This window comes from Artibeus jamaicensis, unplaced genomic scaffold, assembly GCF_021234435.1.
Source record: "Artibeus jamaicensis isolate MK-2021 breed Jamaican fruit bat unplaced genomic scaffold, CSHL_Jam_final contig_1016, whole genome shotgun sequence".
Classification (NCBI taxonomy): Eukaryota; Metazoa; Chordata; class Mammalia; order Chiroptera; family Phyllostomidae; genus Artibeus; species Artibeus jamaicensis.
The window spans coordinates 6,891,903-6,908,858 of NW_026521195.1; the positions used below are offsets into that span (position 1 = coordinate 6,891,903).

A 16,956-nucleotide genomic window follows, 5' to 3' on the forward strand; every position below is an offset into this window, starting at 1 on the left:
GGCACGAATAGCTGGTGACTTTAGTTCATCTTGGCCAATACTCGCTGATGCAGGCGACACACTCATTAGGATGTTTGCTTGCGAATCTCGCAGGTGATGAAGGGAAGAAGGTGAAGACATTGGCTCAGGCTCTATGCATGTGCCCAAGGTGGTGATGGGGCCCTGGAGAGCTGACGGGGCTCAGCCTGGCACTGTTACCACTCCAGGGTCTAGGTGAATTCTGGCTTGGACAGGACCTGCATTTCATGCCTGCTGACTCTCTCCCGCCATGTCATTCTGGACTCCTGAGATCTTTGTTTCCTAGAGAAAGAATAAAGCAGATAGGGCAAATAATCAGACGTAATGAAAAGGGAAGCAGGGATGTTCAGACAGACCAGTAATGGAGAACGTGTTAAGGATCAGACACTGCTAAGTACTTCCTATGTAATGCCATTGACCTTCCTTCCCTCTGGTCAAACCAGAGCCCAGTGAACAGACATCACGGGCCCAGAGGTAGGGACTGCTGTTAGCCCCATTTTACAGGTGAGTAAACTGAGGTTTGTGGCAGTTCAATAACCTATCCAAGGTCACAGGTAACTACGGATCCACAATGGCAGTACCGGAAACTCAGCCCCTGGGATCAAACCTAGCCTTAAGCCATTCTGTTGTTCTGTTTCCTCCGAGCTTTCCCGTAGTCTCCTCCCTGTAGCTTGTGCAGACAGCGAGCTGAAAACCGGCAAAAGGACCCAAGAGTTGTGGGAGGGACTGCTGTCAGTCCTGCTGCTCATTATTCCCGTAACCTCAGGAATGTCAGTTCACCCGGCAAGCCTTCATGTGTTTTCTGTGGGGTGGTGGTCATCCTTGGCGTCCTGCTGTGTGTGGAGGCACCTCACCTGGAGATGCTGTGAACGCAAGGGAGGTCTTCTCCAGGGGACCTAGTGAAGACGATCGCTATGGAAGGTGGCGTGCTCCAGAACACAGAGCATGGGCCATGGCCTGGGCCTGGGCTGTCACACTAGGGGGACCTTTCTGGCCCTGTGTCAGCTGCCTGCCTGGAGTGCTGGGAGGAGGAAGACACCCCTGGGAGTGGCCGGCGCGCCCCTCACCGGCAGGGGAAGCCCACATTGCTGCTGAACAGGAAGTAGATGAGAGGGTTGATGGCGCTATTCAGGGCAGGCAGGTTCTGAATGATCACAGAGGCGTGGATGCGCTCCCTGGTGTCCGGAAGGAGGCCGAAATTGTCCAACATGTCGAAGAGGAAGTAGGGACTCCAACAGCAGATGAAGGCTGGGTGGGGGGAGACAGCTGTTAGCACCCCAAGAGGCCACACCTCAGGGACACCCCTTAGCACCTGGGATCCCCCAGAAGCATTTAAAACAATGGTGTGGGAGATGCCATGTTGACTCAAATGTACATGGAGGTGCACGCACACACCCCACAGAGACATTCCCCGATCTTCTCTATCTGCACTGTGAGGGTCTGATGTGACCACTGCTGAGGCCCTTCTTGGGAAGCTTGGGAACTTCTCAGCCAGGTGACCTCGCCCTTGCAGAGCACTTTGACAAGGTGCGTGTGTTGGGAGTGCGGTTCTGGTTTTCCCGGGCACGCCAGCCCTCCTGCCTGGAGCAGGGCAGTTCCTCCCGTTCACATGGCTCAGCACCCTGTTTATAAGGACCTCGGGCTATAACCTACCTCTATGTTATGTAGGAACACAAGTATTTTTAACAAATGTGAATATTCCACAAATGCAATTTCCTTGCAAATGAGGAAAGATCACCTGTTTCACGCTTGGAAACATAGCGGGGATCGATCACCTGCTCGGAAGGCCGAGTCCCGGCTTCCTCTGTCTTCTGGGAAGCACACCTGCACTGCTTTGTTTCTGTGGCTGTTACTACGTCTGGCAGGCTGCTCCGCTGCCCCTCCAGTGTAGCTGTGCCTGAGTCTTTAAACAATGAAATCTGTATTGGTTTACTACGAATTACTTTCTTTCTATTCCTTTTTAATATGATCATATATTGACTGTTTAAGAATTGTGTTAGGTTCACAGTATTAGGTACACATTCGGTTTGGGTAGAAACATTGTGAAATGTTTGTTTGAGAAAGGCTGTCTTGGTTGGATTGGGTCATTGACACTGGCTGGCCCTCTATGGGCTTCTCTGCTCTCGGACTAAAAGGCGTCCCAGGCCTGGGCACGTGGCCCCTGGTCACACAGGGCTGTGTGGGTGCTAGAATGCATATACGTGTAAGATATACTTCCTGACACCCTACCCGGGGAGTGCATGTTTGTGTGTCCCGTTGTCTGGGAAGGCAAGGGAGGCCGAGGTACTGCAGAGGCCTCTGGGACAGGATTCTGAGCCCTGGTGGGTGGCACGTGCTTCATCCCAGCTCTGCTGCACGGCTGTTTGCGTCTGGATTCTGCTGGTGCAGCCACACTGCATGTGGTCTGTTTGGCATTTTGCTGTTGTGTTTGAAAAGGTGAGGTCGACTCTTCTGGTGATTTGACATTCAGCTCACGGGAGGACTGTGCTCTCTCTCAGAGCTCGGAAGGGCTGAATGGGGTTGTTGGGAGGGGGGGGTATCTGCGTTACAAAAGCAGGAAATGGCACAAATCTCCTTCCTTCTTGGGTAGCCTCATTTATTCATTCATTCAACAAGTATTAACCAGGCACCTAGGACTAGGGTGGGGGTCCCTGTTTAAGGCCTTGGTGATACTGTTGAAGGAACAGGAGGGCAACAGTCATCGTGGGATCACTATCCAGCAGATCAACATATATAATGTCAGGTGGAAGGAGCAACATGAAGGAAAATGAGGCGGGGTGAAGGCTGTGGGAGGGTGTGTCAACATGCATCAAGAAGGCCCTTCTCAGGAGGTGGCTTTGTTGGGGAACAATGACGGGAGGGACCGAGCTGCGCCACCCTCTGAGGCAGAGTGTTGCAGGCAGGTAACAGGGCAAGACCCTCCAGGTGAGACCAAGGTGACATTCTGAAGAAATAGCAAGAAGACCAGAATGACTGCTCTTGATGGGGGGACTCAAATAGTGGAAAAAAATTTAGTTTCAGGTTGTAGCTAATACTCTTAGTAATCAATGCATGTAAAAAGCTACTGTTTCAGGAACTGAAGGGATGACCCACCCTGACTCCAGGGGACCCTAAGCAGTCCCACCTGTGTGCCTCAGAAGGACCTGGGAGCCGTCAAGATGGTATCAGAGCTACTGTGCTCCAGGGGGAGATGCCCACTGCCCAGAGCACAGATGAAAGAATGCTGCAGCTTTTATCTGATTAAACTTTTCCCTGAATTCCAAACCTCTTACCTACACTTTTCTTGTCCTTATGAAAAAGGGTGGTTTGAAATGGAATGTAAGATGGTCTGTTAGGGTACAAACCCACCATCTTCTTGGATCACTGACCCTCTGAATAAAGTGCCCATAAAGATTCAATCTCTCTCTCTGCCTATTGGGTCCGGTAGGTGACAGGCAAGACAAATGCCAGCTTTTCCGGTTTCAGAATAGAGTGAGTAAGGAGGAGCACGGTGAGGATGAGGCCGGAGACTGGGCGGAGGCACTGATCACCCCAGCCTTCTAAGACATGGAATAAAGGTTGTGCTTTAGTCCAGCACCGTGGGAAGCCACAGGTGGATCTTCAAGACAGTGACAGCATCTGGTTTACATTTTGAACAATCACATTGGCTGTTTGGCAGAGAAGAAATTTGAGGAGACCCACCCGGCAGAAGCTGGTGGATGCCATGGTCAAGGACATGGGAGTAGAGATGGTGAGGAGGGTTGGACTTGAGGTCTATCTTGTAGGGAGAACCTCCAGCTCTCATGCACAGACTAGCTATGTGGGGTATGAAAGGAATACGATAATGACAGATGGATAACACTTAGATTCTCAGTGTGGGTAAAAGATAGTGCCATTTATTGAGATGGAGCTATGAGGGCCCAGAACAAGCCACCCCAAGATGTGCCCCTGTGGTAGCAGGTTGTTTTGACCTAAAGGCAACTTTAGCCACAGGCTCAAAAGAAACTTCTGTCCTGCTCCCCAACTACCTGGGAGAATTTAAATTAGAGGCATTGCCCATAAACGCTTATCAGAGGATTTCCCTTACATATGTATGTATTACACTTGGTTATTTTTGTCTTGCAGTCTGCTCATGTTTATTTGATTATTACACCAGCCAGGAGAAGCTTAAAGGTAGAGGGAAGTTCGTTCGTCCCCGGTAGGGACAACGGGGAAGAATCCTTTTGCAGGGGGCAGAACCTGCCAAGACATCTGGCTTGCCATGCTGAGTATGAGAAGCTTATTGGAAATACAAGTAGATCTCTGAAGTAGAAATAATAGATACAATTTCTAAGCAAAGGAAGTGAAGGAGGAGCCAATGGAATGTTGCTTAGAAGTCAAATGAGATGCAGATGGATGGTTGACATTTGACATTTTGGAGGTTGTGGTGACATTGATGAGGGTGGTTTTATTGGGGTAATAGGACAGAAAGCCAGCAGAAATGGGCTCCAGGGAACGAGAGGTGAGACGTGGAGAACTAGCGATAGGAAAGAGTGCGGGGAGGTGGGCCTGCTGCGAAGTAGGTCCTTGAGGGGCTGTTACAGTTGGTTTACGTGCATGTGACTCAGTCAGGGAAAGCTGTGGGGTGGGGGGCAGGGGGTGAGGGGAAGTCCTCGGAGGAACAAAATACTCGAGTCAGCAGGAAGGGATGGGATTCGGGCTCAGGAGAACATTTTGGACATAGAGGAAGAAGTGCCAGCCTGTCCCCCACCCGAGGAGAAAGGACAGAGCCTGTGGTAGAGACCCGTCCCATTGGTGCACGTACAAGCAAGAGAATAATGAGGACATTCTATTCTGCTTTGTTGCATTTTCTCAGTGAGATAGCAATCGAGGTCATTAGCTAGAGGGCCTCAGGAAGAGGAAGTTTTGAAGGTTTGAGGGTAACGAAGAACACTCACCAATCTGACACAGATTAGGTGCTCCAGAAATACCCTTTCTTTTCTGAGATAAGGTAACTTTATGGGTCATAACAATAGAGAGGAAGGAAATGGGAGGGAAAGAGAAGATTCGGGAGGAATTTATAGTGACCTTGAAAGGAATTATCCAGAATAAATGAAATGTCCCTCCAGTCTTCCTTTTGCTCATCAACCTTAACCCTGGGGGAGAGTATGTATTAAAGAAAGCAACTGGGCCAGCTGGGTGATGGCGAGCATTTACCTCAGCGAGTAATCAGATTTCCTTTGAATTCTGAACCCCAGGGCCTTGGTGGACAGCTACACTAATGAAGAGAGAGGTTAGGAAGCAAATGCCATCCTTCGAAGGAGCCACTCACAGAGAGACTCATAAGTCCCACACATCCCTCTCCAATCAGACAAGTTCCTTTCTCCCGTGGGCTTCTCCACCACTAGCTCCAGGGACCAGTTTGCTTTTGGATGCTGCTCACCGAGAACGATGACCATGCTGTACTTGATGGCCTTGACTTTTGCCTTTGAGATGAGCCCGCGGTTGTAATTGGTGCACAGCTTCCCATCTGTAGATACAGAAAGGGGGATGGCAGAGTGTAGAGCTGTTTCTGCTGATGTGAACATTGCAAGTTAGTCCCACAGCCATCATGGGGCCACTCAGATCCTGCTCGCCTGTCCCCAGGAGGACCTCCTTGGACATTTTCAGAGTAACAGTGGCTCTGGGATGGATGTTGGAAACTGCTCAGTGTATGGCTTAATAGAGAAAGCAAATGTATTGGGCCATCCAGACTCTGTCCAGAGGCTTGGCTGGATGCCCTGAGTCAGCTGAGGTGAGATTAGCCATGTGACCACATGTCTGGTTGCCTCAGCAACCTAGGGCGAAGCCATTTTTTTAGAACGGTTACCCCAGACTAACTCATTCATCTAACTCGGAAACACCACTCTTGGCAAAAGCTCAAACCAGGGGGGTTAAAGAAGTAAAAACAGAACCATCCCAGGGCATAAATATAAGAATCCATGAGGACTATCAACTTGATGGAGACAGAAACTTTGGTGTTTTTTTTTCACTCCTTCTGAACTTCACGTGTGATTAATATTTGTTGGATGAATCCATACAAATCTCTCTAGTTGAGAAGCGGCAAAGGAAAGGGTGATGAGGACGGGCTGACCTTGGTGCAGTAGTGCTCTGGAGCAGAGAGCTGGCACGCAATGGGGTGGAGATGTTGGGTGCAAGGGCCGCTGGTGTTGTGGAGGAGCTTTCACTGTGGGGGCCTCTGCCTGTCAGCCCATGGGGCGCCGCTGGGAAAACTGGGGAAGGGGGCCTCTCTCAGCATGCACACGGCCCTGCCCTGAGCACCTCCCAGTGAGGCAAGGCAGCACAGAGAGGGTGCCACCGATTAGGGCTCAACAGGCACAAGCTCCGCAGTGGCCCAGGCCAACTGCTCGCCGGTTCCCACTGCCTTGTTCAAATCTCACAGTTAGAGTGTATACGAATCCCCTTGGGAACCCGTAGATTTACCTTCCCGCTAGTCATTCTTTCCCCTCTCCAGTTCAATCCAGACTAATCCAACAAGCCCAGCACATCTGCTAAGAGATAAGAACTGAACAAAATAGGCTAAAAGACAGAGTTCCTGTTCTCCAGGAACTTTCAATCCAGCATGAAAGATCGCACACGCCCCACAAAGCTGGCGGACAGCAAAGAGACGAAAGCCAAGTGTGGACAGAGAAGAGCCATCCCCTCGTTGCTATCTTGAATAACAGGGACACAGGGCTTTTTTATGCGCCATAAGCTGAAATACTAATTATAATTCATGTTTTATTTCTTAATGTGTACCCCGTAAGACCCCTCTTAGAACTTCAAATCATTCTGTGTTTCTCAGAGCCTCGGAACTTCCATGGTAGAAGCTGCAGAAGCATTTACGACAGTGGTTCTTCACTGGGGGCAAACATTGCCCCTGGGTGTTATTTTGACAATGTCTGGACACATTTTCATTTGTCACGTGGGTGGGAGGTTACTACTGGCACCTAGTAGGTAGAAGCCAAGAATGCTGCTAAACATTCTTCAATGCACAGAACAGCGCTCCCCCCAACACGCTCACACAGAGAATTATCCAGTCAAAACCCCTGATAGTGACACGCTTGAAAAGCCCCGGTTGCTAAGGTGGTGTCTTGGGAAAGATACAGGCTTCAGAGTGCGACCCTAATGCATTCCCAGCTGTACTAATTACAGACTGCGTAATGATATGGGAACTGCCCACTGTTCCCAGCCTCAGTCTCCCAATTTTAAAAATGAGACAGGAAGCACCAAATTCACAGTTATTTTGAGGATTAAAATAAAATAATGTCGTCAAGATGTCAAGCCCCATGCTGAGCATGTCAATTCCCTTGTCAGTTGGGATGAATGAGGTTTTAGCGCTATTTCAGGAATTTGAGCTGCTTTTATGGAAGTGAACAGAAGGTATTACGACATTTAGACAGGTTATTATACACTGTTGTTATCTGTGTATAGGAATTACATTACATCCCAAAATTATCAGGGGTATTAGACCCACGGAGGCACGTAAAAAAGGTAGCAGACCAAATTGTATCCTTTCAAAGGGTCCTCATTTGCTGGAGTACAGGCTGAGTCCCGAACTGAATGGCTCTGAGGACTTGGTTTTTCAAAAAAGTCCTCCAGAATGACATTTGTGCTCTGAAATCTGCTTAAAATGGAAACTTTCCGCCCTTCTCACAGGGCAACTGGGTGACAATGAATCAATTCCTTGCCCTCCTACCTCTCAATGAGATCAGAGAAAAGCATCGTTAATCTGACCACTCTAGAAAATGCAAAGCCTGCGGCTCCCAAAAACATTTCTTCAAAGACAGCTGGGCTACAAAACGCAGGTAATTCTCCTTTATTGGGAGATAAAAGGATTAATTCCACCTAGGCCCTGGCGCTGAGCTGGAGTGAAGGGCAGTTAAATTCAGCTGTCATTGTGCATTAATAGCCGGGGGAGCCTGGAGGCAGCAGGTCCATTAGATTCAGCAAACCGCCTTAGGCTGTTCTAGTCCAAGTAGGAGTCCCCAGGGGGCCCAGGCTCGAAATTAGTCTCCAAGTGGCCAGTGCCTGCTCCTCACCTTCCCCACCTTCCTGCAGACACTGGGAATCCATTTCTCTGGGCTGAATACTGGAAGTGAAGGCTGGGGGTGAGGGGAACAGCTGTTATCCTGGGGTTTTAAAACGAGGGATTTGAACCATCTGTGAACTATAATTGAGTGCAGGTGACTTGTTTATTAACAGGGTAGTCTACCTAGTAATATTTTAGAATAAACTTTTTTCATGTGTTAGGAACTTTCTATACTTCAGCATAATTTGAAACATTTTTAGAAGGTATGTCTGGTTTCTAAAACTTTGAAGACTTGATTTTTGACTTCTGATCATTGATGGCCTCTTTATAACTATAACCTGCATGTTACATATTTTTTTTAGCACATTATATCTCATCTGCTTAACTGTAGAATTTTGTCCACTTCCTTCCCTTGGATTTTTTTTTTTTAACCTCTGGCAAACCAGAGGTCACAGCTAGCTATGAGAAGGTATGACCTTGCTCACCTCCCTCACCTTACTCACAACATTTTCTGCTCCTCAGCTCCTCAGCTCAGGCAGAACCCAGGCCCTTGATCGGCCTGAAACCATCCTGGCAGAAACAGGTTAGCTTTCATCAAATCCTTTCCTTTTCCCTTGGGCACACAGATAGACTACATTTCCCAGCCTCCCTTTCAGCAGGGTGTATAGTCACATGACTAAGATCTGCTAATGGTAACATGGGAAGAACCCTCAGACACCAGACGCAGGTCTAGCTAGAACAAACCACCTGAGCAATCCTCCATTCTCTCTTGTCCCCAGTCTGTCAGTTTGACGTTGACACTGAGGGACACCTCAGTGATCTCCTCTGTTCTGGGTGGTAGAATCTTTACCAGCTTGAGCTTCTGAAAAACTCTGTGCAATGGTGCGTTAACTAAGTAAAAAACAAACTTCTGTGAAGGCTACTGTATTTTGGGGGTTTCTCTGTTGTAGCTGCTGGTGTTTCCACAATGAAAGCAGAAACTGGTTCCCCGTGGGAGTGCTGTCACCATAAGCACCTAATACATGTGGCGGTGGTCTAGTGGGCCAGCCGCCGGTGGTCTAGTGGGCCAGCCGCCGGTGGCCAGAAACCTGACTTTGGAAGCTGGCACAGCAGGGATCCCTTTGGCAGGTATGCCTCACATGATGCCCCGGGAAGGCAGGTTGTGTGTCTCCTGAGCCCCGAACCCCACAGACAAGGTTGGTATAGTAGTCCGTGCCCTCCAGAGAAACGACACCCATAGGAAATAGATGTGGATAGGCGTGCAGAAGTGAGGTCTGCTTGGGCATGGTTGGAAGGCTACCAGAGGGTCTCACACGAGATGGATGGCAGTTGGAACATTTCACCTAAAATGTCACACGGTGTGCTTGAGTATGATATTATTATGTTAGAGAATTCCATGCTTATGATTTTGTAATAAAAAAGGGGTATTATTTTTGCTGGGCCCTGTATATATAATGACAATGAAGCTGGCCCCAGTCTACAAGTGAGGCCTTAACATTGTGAGTTTGTGACCAGCAAAGACCCATCTGAGTCATTCCTGAGACAAAGAGCAGCCTGGGGAGGTAGCCTGTCCCCCAGTTCTGATGGCCTCAAGCAAGCAGAAAGGGACAGGCTTGGGGAGCCAGGACAGTCAGGCCTGAGGGTTGTGTTATTAAAGACTTTCTGAATATGGTTCCTCTCACAGGAAACTGACTGGAAGCAAGTAGGTCAGAAGCCTACTAAGCTTTTGAGAAATAATATTGCCAAACAAACCATCAGCTTTATAACTTTGTCAACACAGAAACATCAGGCTTTAAAATTGTTATTATTCCTGTGGGTAGAAAATTGTATCTAACTGAGATTTAAATGAGTTCTTTTCTAATTATCAGTGAGGTTGAGAATCTTATTTTTGGCCACTGTTCTTTTCCCTTCTGTAAGATGCCTGTGTCTGGCTCATTTTTTTTTCTATTTAGCTTTAAATTTTTTCTTTATTGATTTTAGGTATTCTAAAAAATTCTGAATAATAATGCTTTCGCAGGTAATATGTTACACAAATTTCAAAGGTAATATGTTACACAAATTGACTTTTTAAATATTAACGGTCAGATTTATCCATCATTACCTTTGTGGCTTAATGTCTTTTGTGGCTTCATGTATCTTGTACCTTGTTTAAGAAACTCTTCCTTAATCCACCTCTAGCTGGTGTGGCTCAGTGGACTGAGCATGGGCCTGTGAACCAAAGGGTCACTGGTTCAGTTCCCAGTCAGGGCACATGCTTGGGTTGTGGGCCAAGTCCCAGTGAGGGGTGTGTGAGAGGCAACCACAGACTGATGTTAAAAAAAAAAAAAAGAAACTCTTCCTTATTTCAATATCATAAAGGTATCACCTTTTTTTTTTTTTTTACCCAAGTTTTATCAGTCACATATTTTGTATTTAAGTCTAAAATTTACCTGGAATTTGTTTTGCCTATGAATTGAGGTGAAAATCTGATTCCATTTCATTCCCTATGATCTTCTGACATCTACCAAGTTCTCATATCTGTGTAGGTGTGCTCTGGGGATGTTTTAGCTTCTAGTTGTCTATTATATTGTGTCAATACCCCATCCTAATAGTCACTCTGACTTTATGATAAATCTTAATATTTAGTACAGTAAACCTCTCTATCCAGTTCTACTTCACCAGGAGTGCCCAGCTATTCTTGGCTCCCGAAATTGTCATGTATCTTTCAAAATTGGTTTGTCAAGCTCAATAAAATGTCCCATTTCAATTTTGATTGAAACTGTAGATTAGGTGGGGAACTGACGTGTTTATGCTGTTGAGTCTTACTATTCATCAACATGTCGTAAGAGTCATATATTTATGTCTTTATATCTTTTCCCTGAAATTTCTTTATGCCTTTTGCTAAATGTGGTTGTCTGTAGAGAAGCCATTTCACCCACATGCGTTGGTGGAGAAAGGTGCTCGGGGCAGTCCATTGGGCTTCCTTTTTTTAATTTTGGGTTTATTTATTTATTTATTTATTTATTTTAGAGAGAAAGAGAGGGAGAAAAACATGGATGTGGGAGAAAAACATCATCTTGCTGCTCTCCATATGTGCCCCGACTGGGGATCAAACCTGTGATTATTCACTTTGCGTGACAACACCCACCCCACTGAGCCACTCCACTCTGGCCGGGGCAATGGCCATATCTTAAACTCATTCAGCTAGAAGTCACTAGGACCCAAACCCAGTTCCTAATCCAAAGCGCTTCTCTCTTCCACCTTGTGCTATTTCATCAAACATGCAACTTGGGTGCAGCAAGCATCACATCACGTCTTCCACGTCATGATGGCCAGACACAGTTATATCCAGATGCTACGCTTTGCCCCTTCCAAGGGTGTGGCTCCCCCACCTCCTGCCCTCACGCACTAAATCTACTATTTCACAGGAGTAGATAGGTACCCTGGGCATCCAGAGCATGCCGGCGTGTGAAAGATAGCCACACACAACTTTAAAAACCTCCTCTTCCCTACCTCTTGTCCTCCACACTTATTTGTGGGAAAGTCTTCTGATCATTTATTCGTTATTTTTTCTTTCTGCCAGACTTTCAAAGGGAGAAGCTAGACATGTTTGCCAGTGAGAAGAGTGGTTGTCAAACTAATGATGACTTGAATTTTGCAGCCTGTGTTTACAAAGTGAGCTTCTGTTCATACTAATTATGGCTGACGTCCCTGTCGCCAAGCCATCCTCCTGGCGTGCCCACGCCACTGGGGAGCCCATCTCCCAGCCAACTCCAGAGCTGCTTGGCTGTCATGCCAAATAGGAGATGAAGTGAGTTCCATTTACAAGCAAGATACAGAGAGTATACGGGCTTCTCAGACTACCATCTGCTCTGTATTCCGGCAGGGGGGTCGCTGGTGGCAGAAAGATATAGACAACAGAAAAATAGGTAGAATGGAGACACAAATTTGTGTTAAAGAATGAGAACAGATGGTCTCCCCTTCCACCTTTGGGAAGGGGGAATGGCGTACTGTGTGCCGCTGGGAAAACTGGCCTCCGTGTGGCTTTGCACTACTTCAGACCCAGGAGTATAGGGGACCTAACAGCACAGGGGCTGGAAAATCTAGTGGCAGAGCCAGGGGGACACTGGAGAGCAACCGGGGCCCCGCCAGACTGATGCAAGGTCTGCTGAGGACAGGATGTGAGATACCTGGGCGGTGGGAGATACCCTGGGTAGTGGTATAGTGGATAGAGTGTGGCAACGTTGTGGTACCTCACTTCTCCAGCAGAATTTGCTCTATTCACTCTTGTGGGTGATGGGCTTAGGGAAAATGAGGTGGGTTCCACCCTGGCCCTTTGGACCAGGAGCTAGGGGATCAGAGAGCTGTAGGTGAGACAGTGAGGGTGAGAGTGTGGAGCGACAGGCAGGGAGAGACACACTGCCCCCCCCCCCCCCCGCCAGGAACTGGCACTGCACAGGGATTTAAGCCAACCCGATCCCAGTCTGAAAGCACAGGAAGACCTCAGCCCACCTACAAACATCAGGCCTTGTACCTGTCTTTATCCAACATTGGAGAGAGGACAGACATGCTCATCCATCCTTAGTTTTTTTAGACAAATATTCTGACACTTGGCCAGAGCCACTCACAATGAATAAAATAAATGCACTTGTATTTATCCTCTCTGACTGCTCTTGCTGTTTGAGAAAAACGGGTACAGGGACCCCAAGAGACCAGACAGGCAGGGGGTTCTTCACAGCCGGGCCATTCCCCAGCAGCCCTGCGCTGCCACGGCGTGGCCAGGCTCGAAGTCCCCCATCCTTCTCCCAGCTTCCAGGGAGGCCAGGTGGAGAAGGCAGGGCTGCCTGGGCAGCCGTTGGGGGGCCCATCTGGCCTCTGGGTCCTGACATAATGGTGTATACCCAGAGCCCAAGCTCTCGTTTGCTGGGGAAAACCTCTGCAGAAGCAAAAGGAGCCGAGAGCTGTGTGATTCAGATGACAGACTTACCTGAGCAGTTGGAAACCACCGTCTCGTGGGCTTTGCTTTTAGTCCAAATGGTTCGGATCACGATGGCATAGATGACGCTGTGGAAAGGAGCAGAGGTCACGTGAAAGTGGCTGGTGGGTCCCCATGGGGAAGACACAGAGAGAGGACCGCTCCCGCTCTCTGAGCACGAGGTAGGGAGGAGGGGCCACGCTGTATCTGCGGATTTAGAATCACAGCAGGTGGAAACCGGAAGTTCAGTCGGCTGCAGCCCTTCTTTATTAAGTCAGGAGGCTAAGACTGGTGGAGTTAATTTCTGTAAGATCATCCTAGTGGTTAGAGGTGTAGCTGAGATTAGAACCCAGACACAGAGTTTAGGGTCAGAAAGTTTTAGATTTGTAACCGGCTCTACTACTTGCTGGTTGTATGACCTTGAATTTACAGTCTTTACTGAGGCCCCTTAATTTTTGCCTGTGGGGTGCAGGCATTTGTGTGGTCCTCCCCGTTGAGTGTGATGGGGCCCGTGACTTGCTTCTAATCCATGCATCAGGATGAAGGTGGTCAGCTGTCCGTGATTACATTAGAGTGTAGCATCTGCCTTGCTAGTTTCTATCTCCATCACTGGTTTTGAAGGATCAGTTAATTTTCTGGGATTGCAGGGTTGTAAGTCCTACAGCCCCAGGAAATTAATTCTGCCAAGAACCCATGAAGGATGAGAAAAAAACCCTCCTCCAGTTGAGCCTCTGATGGACACCCCAGGCCTGGTTGACACCTTAACTGTCACCTTGCCACAGCAGATGACCCAGAGAAGCCAAGTACAGACTCCTGATGTACAAGTACTGTGAGATAATAAAGTATGTTGTTCTAAGTCACCAGGTTCACGACCATTTGTTATCAAACAAGAGATAACAAATACACTGAGTAATATAGGTCGAATGCATGTGTCCCTCCAAAACTCGGGTTGAAATCCTAATGCCCAGGGTGATGCTGTTAGGTGGCGGGGTGTTTGTGAGGGGCTTAGGTCATCAGGGTGAGGCCCTCGGGACTGGGATTAGTGCCCTTGTGAAAGGGACTCTGGGGAGTGTTCTCCCCTCGGAGAGGACGTGGAGGAGGGCCCTCAGGCCCTGAGCCTGCTGGCACCCTGGTCGCAGACTCCCAGCCTCCAGACCTGTGAGAAACACTCATCTGTTGTGCATAGTCTGTGTGTCTTGTCGTACCGCCCAGATGAACAAAGACAAAGGGTCCCAGCTGAAACTGTAAAGTGGATTAAAAATACAAACCTCTTAAGAGTTTTTAGAGGTCAACTGTGACATCATTTACAGTGCCAAGCACAGTGCTTAAAAATTAGCAGAGACCCAGTAAATGTCAGTTTCTGTCCCTCTTTCTTCCTTGTTTTTCGAAAAATGTCACATCTATTCTCGTGAGATATAATCTGCTTAACAGGAAGTCAATGTGTTAATGACTCAAAAGCATCAGCAAATTTTGTATCTTGTGTTCCCTTTGATAAATATAAAAATTAAAACCCTTCTTTCATGTTATTTGACATTTCAAATACGTTAAGTATCTTGACTAAAAACTTGGGGAGAAATCACTACTTTATTTCATTTATTTTTTAAAGATTTTATTTAATTATTTTTTAGAGGGGAAAGGATAAAAAGGGAGAGAAGCATCAGTGTGGGAGAGAAATATCAATTAGTTGTTCTCATACGCGCCCTGGCTGGGGACCAAAGCTGCATCCCAGGCATGTTCCCTCACCGGGAAGCAAACCAGTGACCTTTTGCTCTGTGGGGGTAAATGCCCAGCCAAGTCACACCAGTCAGGGCAGCACTGATTTATTTTAAAACCACACCAACTTTTTTCTCGAGAGTCACTGGTTAAAAAAAAATCTGAGCTCCAGTTTGCAGTTGCTGACAAAGCACTAATTGTTTTTAATGAATTTTAGGATATAACTTAATTAATGACTGTGTTAAAATGCTCTGCTTCTTAATGCTTTTCCTGTCTCGTTCAGCTAACTCCTCTGAGCGCTCCAAGGAAGCTTGAGGCCTCAACATCCCTCTTTCTTTTCATACACCTGCCCAGGGACTTTTCTTGAATCTGTATGTCTACATTAAAGAAAAAAATTACTAGTGAGTCTACTCTTTACTTTGAGTATTTGTTAGAGCAGGGAAACTTGTCCCCAGGTAAATAACTTAAAAGGCATTTGTGTTTCAAGTGCCTTGAAGTGCAGTGCGTTATAATTGCAAGCCCAGTACTTAACTGATCAATAATTCAAGTATTTATTGACCATCGACCACATACATGAGTGAAATTCAGAACTGTCTTAAGTGTTAGGGGTTTGGGCCTAAGTCACCCCCACCTCATCTTTAAAGGACAAAGCAAATAGAAAGTCAGTGCCAGCTTTATTATTAGCCCAGAAAAAACCTAATAAGTAGGGCACCCCTTTAATTTATTGCCTGAATGAGGCCACATCTCAGAGTGTAACAGTCATGTGTCAGAAAGCTGTGAATTATGTCTGTCTCCTCTTTCTTCCTCATTTCTTTCTTCTAATTAATCAGCAGGTCCTGTGGATTGCTCCTTCAAAATGTCTCTACTATCTATCCCTTCCTCTCCATTCCTGTTCTTCGGGACCCTTACAGTCTCTTTTCACATATATTGATGAGCTTTTGTTGTGATAAAAGAAACAACATGAAATTGGCCACTTTAGCCATTTTGATGTGTACAGTCCAGGGGCATCAAGTGGGTTCTCACTGCTGAGACCAGCAGGCACTTCCAGAACGTTCGCATCATACCAGACAGAAACTCTGTATCCATTAAACACAAAAACAGGAAAAGCTTTATCCATACTAATCCCGGCATCACCCCAGTGTTAGTACACTTGCTGCTGAAGCGAGCACCCCTTATGACCTCTTGCCTGATTATCGCCATAATCTCCTGAGGCCCCTGCTCTGCTACCATCTGGAATGCTCATGCCGACCTCAGAGCTGATGTGTGGGGCGCAGACTCATGCCCTGGCTTCAGAGCCTGCCACTCCCTCCACTTCCCTACAAGAGAATAATACCCAGTCTCTTCTGCAGGGCACCCAGAGCTTCCTCTAGTCTCCCTCAGCCTTCCTCCCCTTGATAATTAGCATCCTGCCTACATGACATATGGTATGTGATTACAAAGGGGCCAATGCTATGAAGATATAATGGAGAGTGATATGCGAGTATATGATAGGGACCCTGACTTGTTCTGGGGGGTCAGGGACACCTTCCCAGAGCAGGGAAACTCTCAGCTAAGATCTGACAGGTAAACTGGTGTTTCAAATGGGGGGGGGGGGGAGGTGATCGTCCCGGCAGAGGGAACAGTATGTGCAAAGGCTCAGAGGCAGGAGGGAGCGCAGCCCACGGGAAGCAGTTAGAGAAAGCCAGTGTGTGTGAAGCCTGTGTGCAAGCAGTTTGTGTGACCCTAGATGAGGGTGGCCTTGTGCACGGAGTTAGAAGCTTTGAAATTTATTCTAAAACAATGGAAATTTCCTGATAGGAAATTAGTTAATCAGGAAGGTGAAATGATCGATTAACATGACTTTCAAAGGTCAGACACTTTTTAGCACGGATACATTGTTTCTATACAGATGTAGATGCCGGTATCTGAACTGAACAGTTCTGGGAAGGTATACAAAAAATTTCTTAACAGCACTACCTCTGAGGAACAGAACAAGGCAGGGCGGAGTGGGAGGAATATTTTTATTTTTCATTTCATACTCCTTTATATGCTTAGCCATTTTCCAAACAAACTGATGGCTCTGGCTGTCGGGTGGAATAGAAACTTAAAGGGGTAAGAGTACATAGGAAGCTATTGCACTAGACAGAATGAAAGATGGTAATAACGCTGGGAGTATAAACCGACTCAATCGTCCTTGAATTTTATTCCATCTCTTAGTGAAATGACTACTGTGGTGTGGCCTAATGATAGAGAGGACAGAATA

General features: G+C 47.2%; 1 protein-coding gene across 1 annotated transcript in view; it reads right to left on the minus strand.

The window, feature by feature from the left end:
* Nucleotides 1-209: 209 nt before the first annotated feature.
* Nucleotides 210-16,956, minus strand: part of NPSR1 (neuropeptide S receptor 1) — a 99,668-nt gene continuing 82,921 nt past the window's right edge. The window contains exons 6-9 of the mRNA XM_037126477.2: nt 13,014-13,090; nt 5,420-5,506; nt 1,086-1,266; nt 210-300 (exon numbers count right to left, since the gene is read on the minus strand). Of these exons, the coding sequence (XP_036982372.2) occupies nt 210-300; nt 1,086-1,266; nt 5,420-5,506; nt 13,014-13,090 (436 nt within the window). The remainder of the gene's footprint in view (nt 301-1,085; nt 1,267-5,419; nt 5,507-13,013; nt 13,091-16,956) is intronic.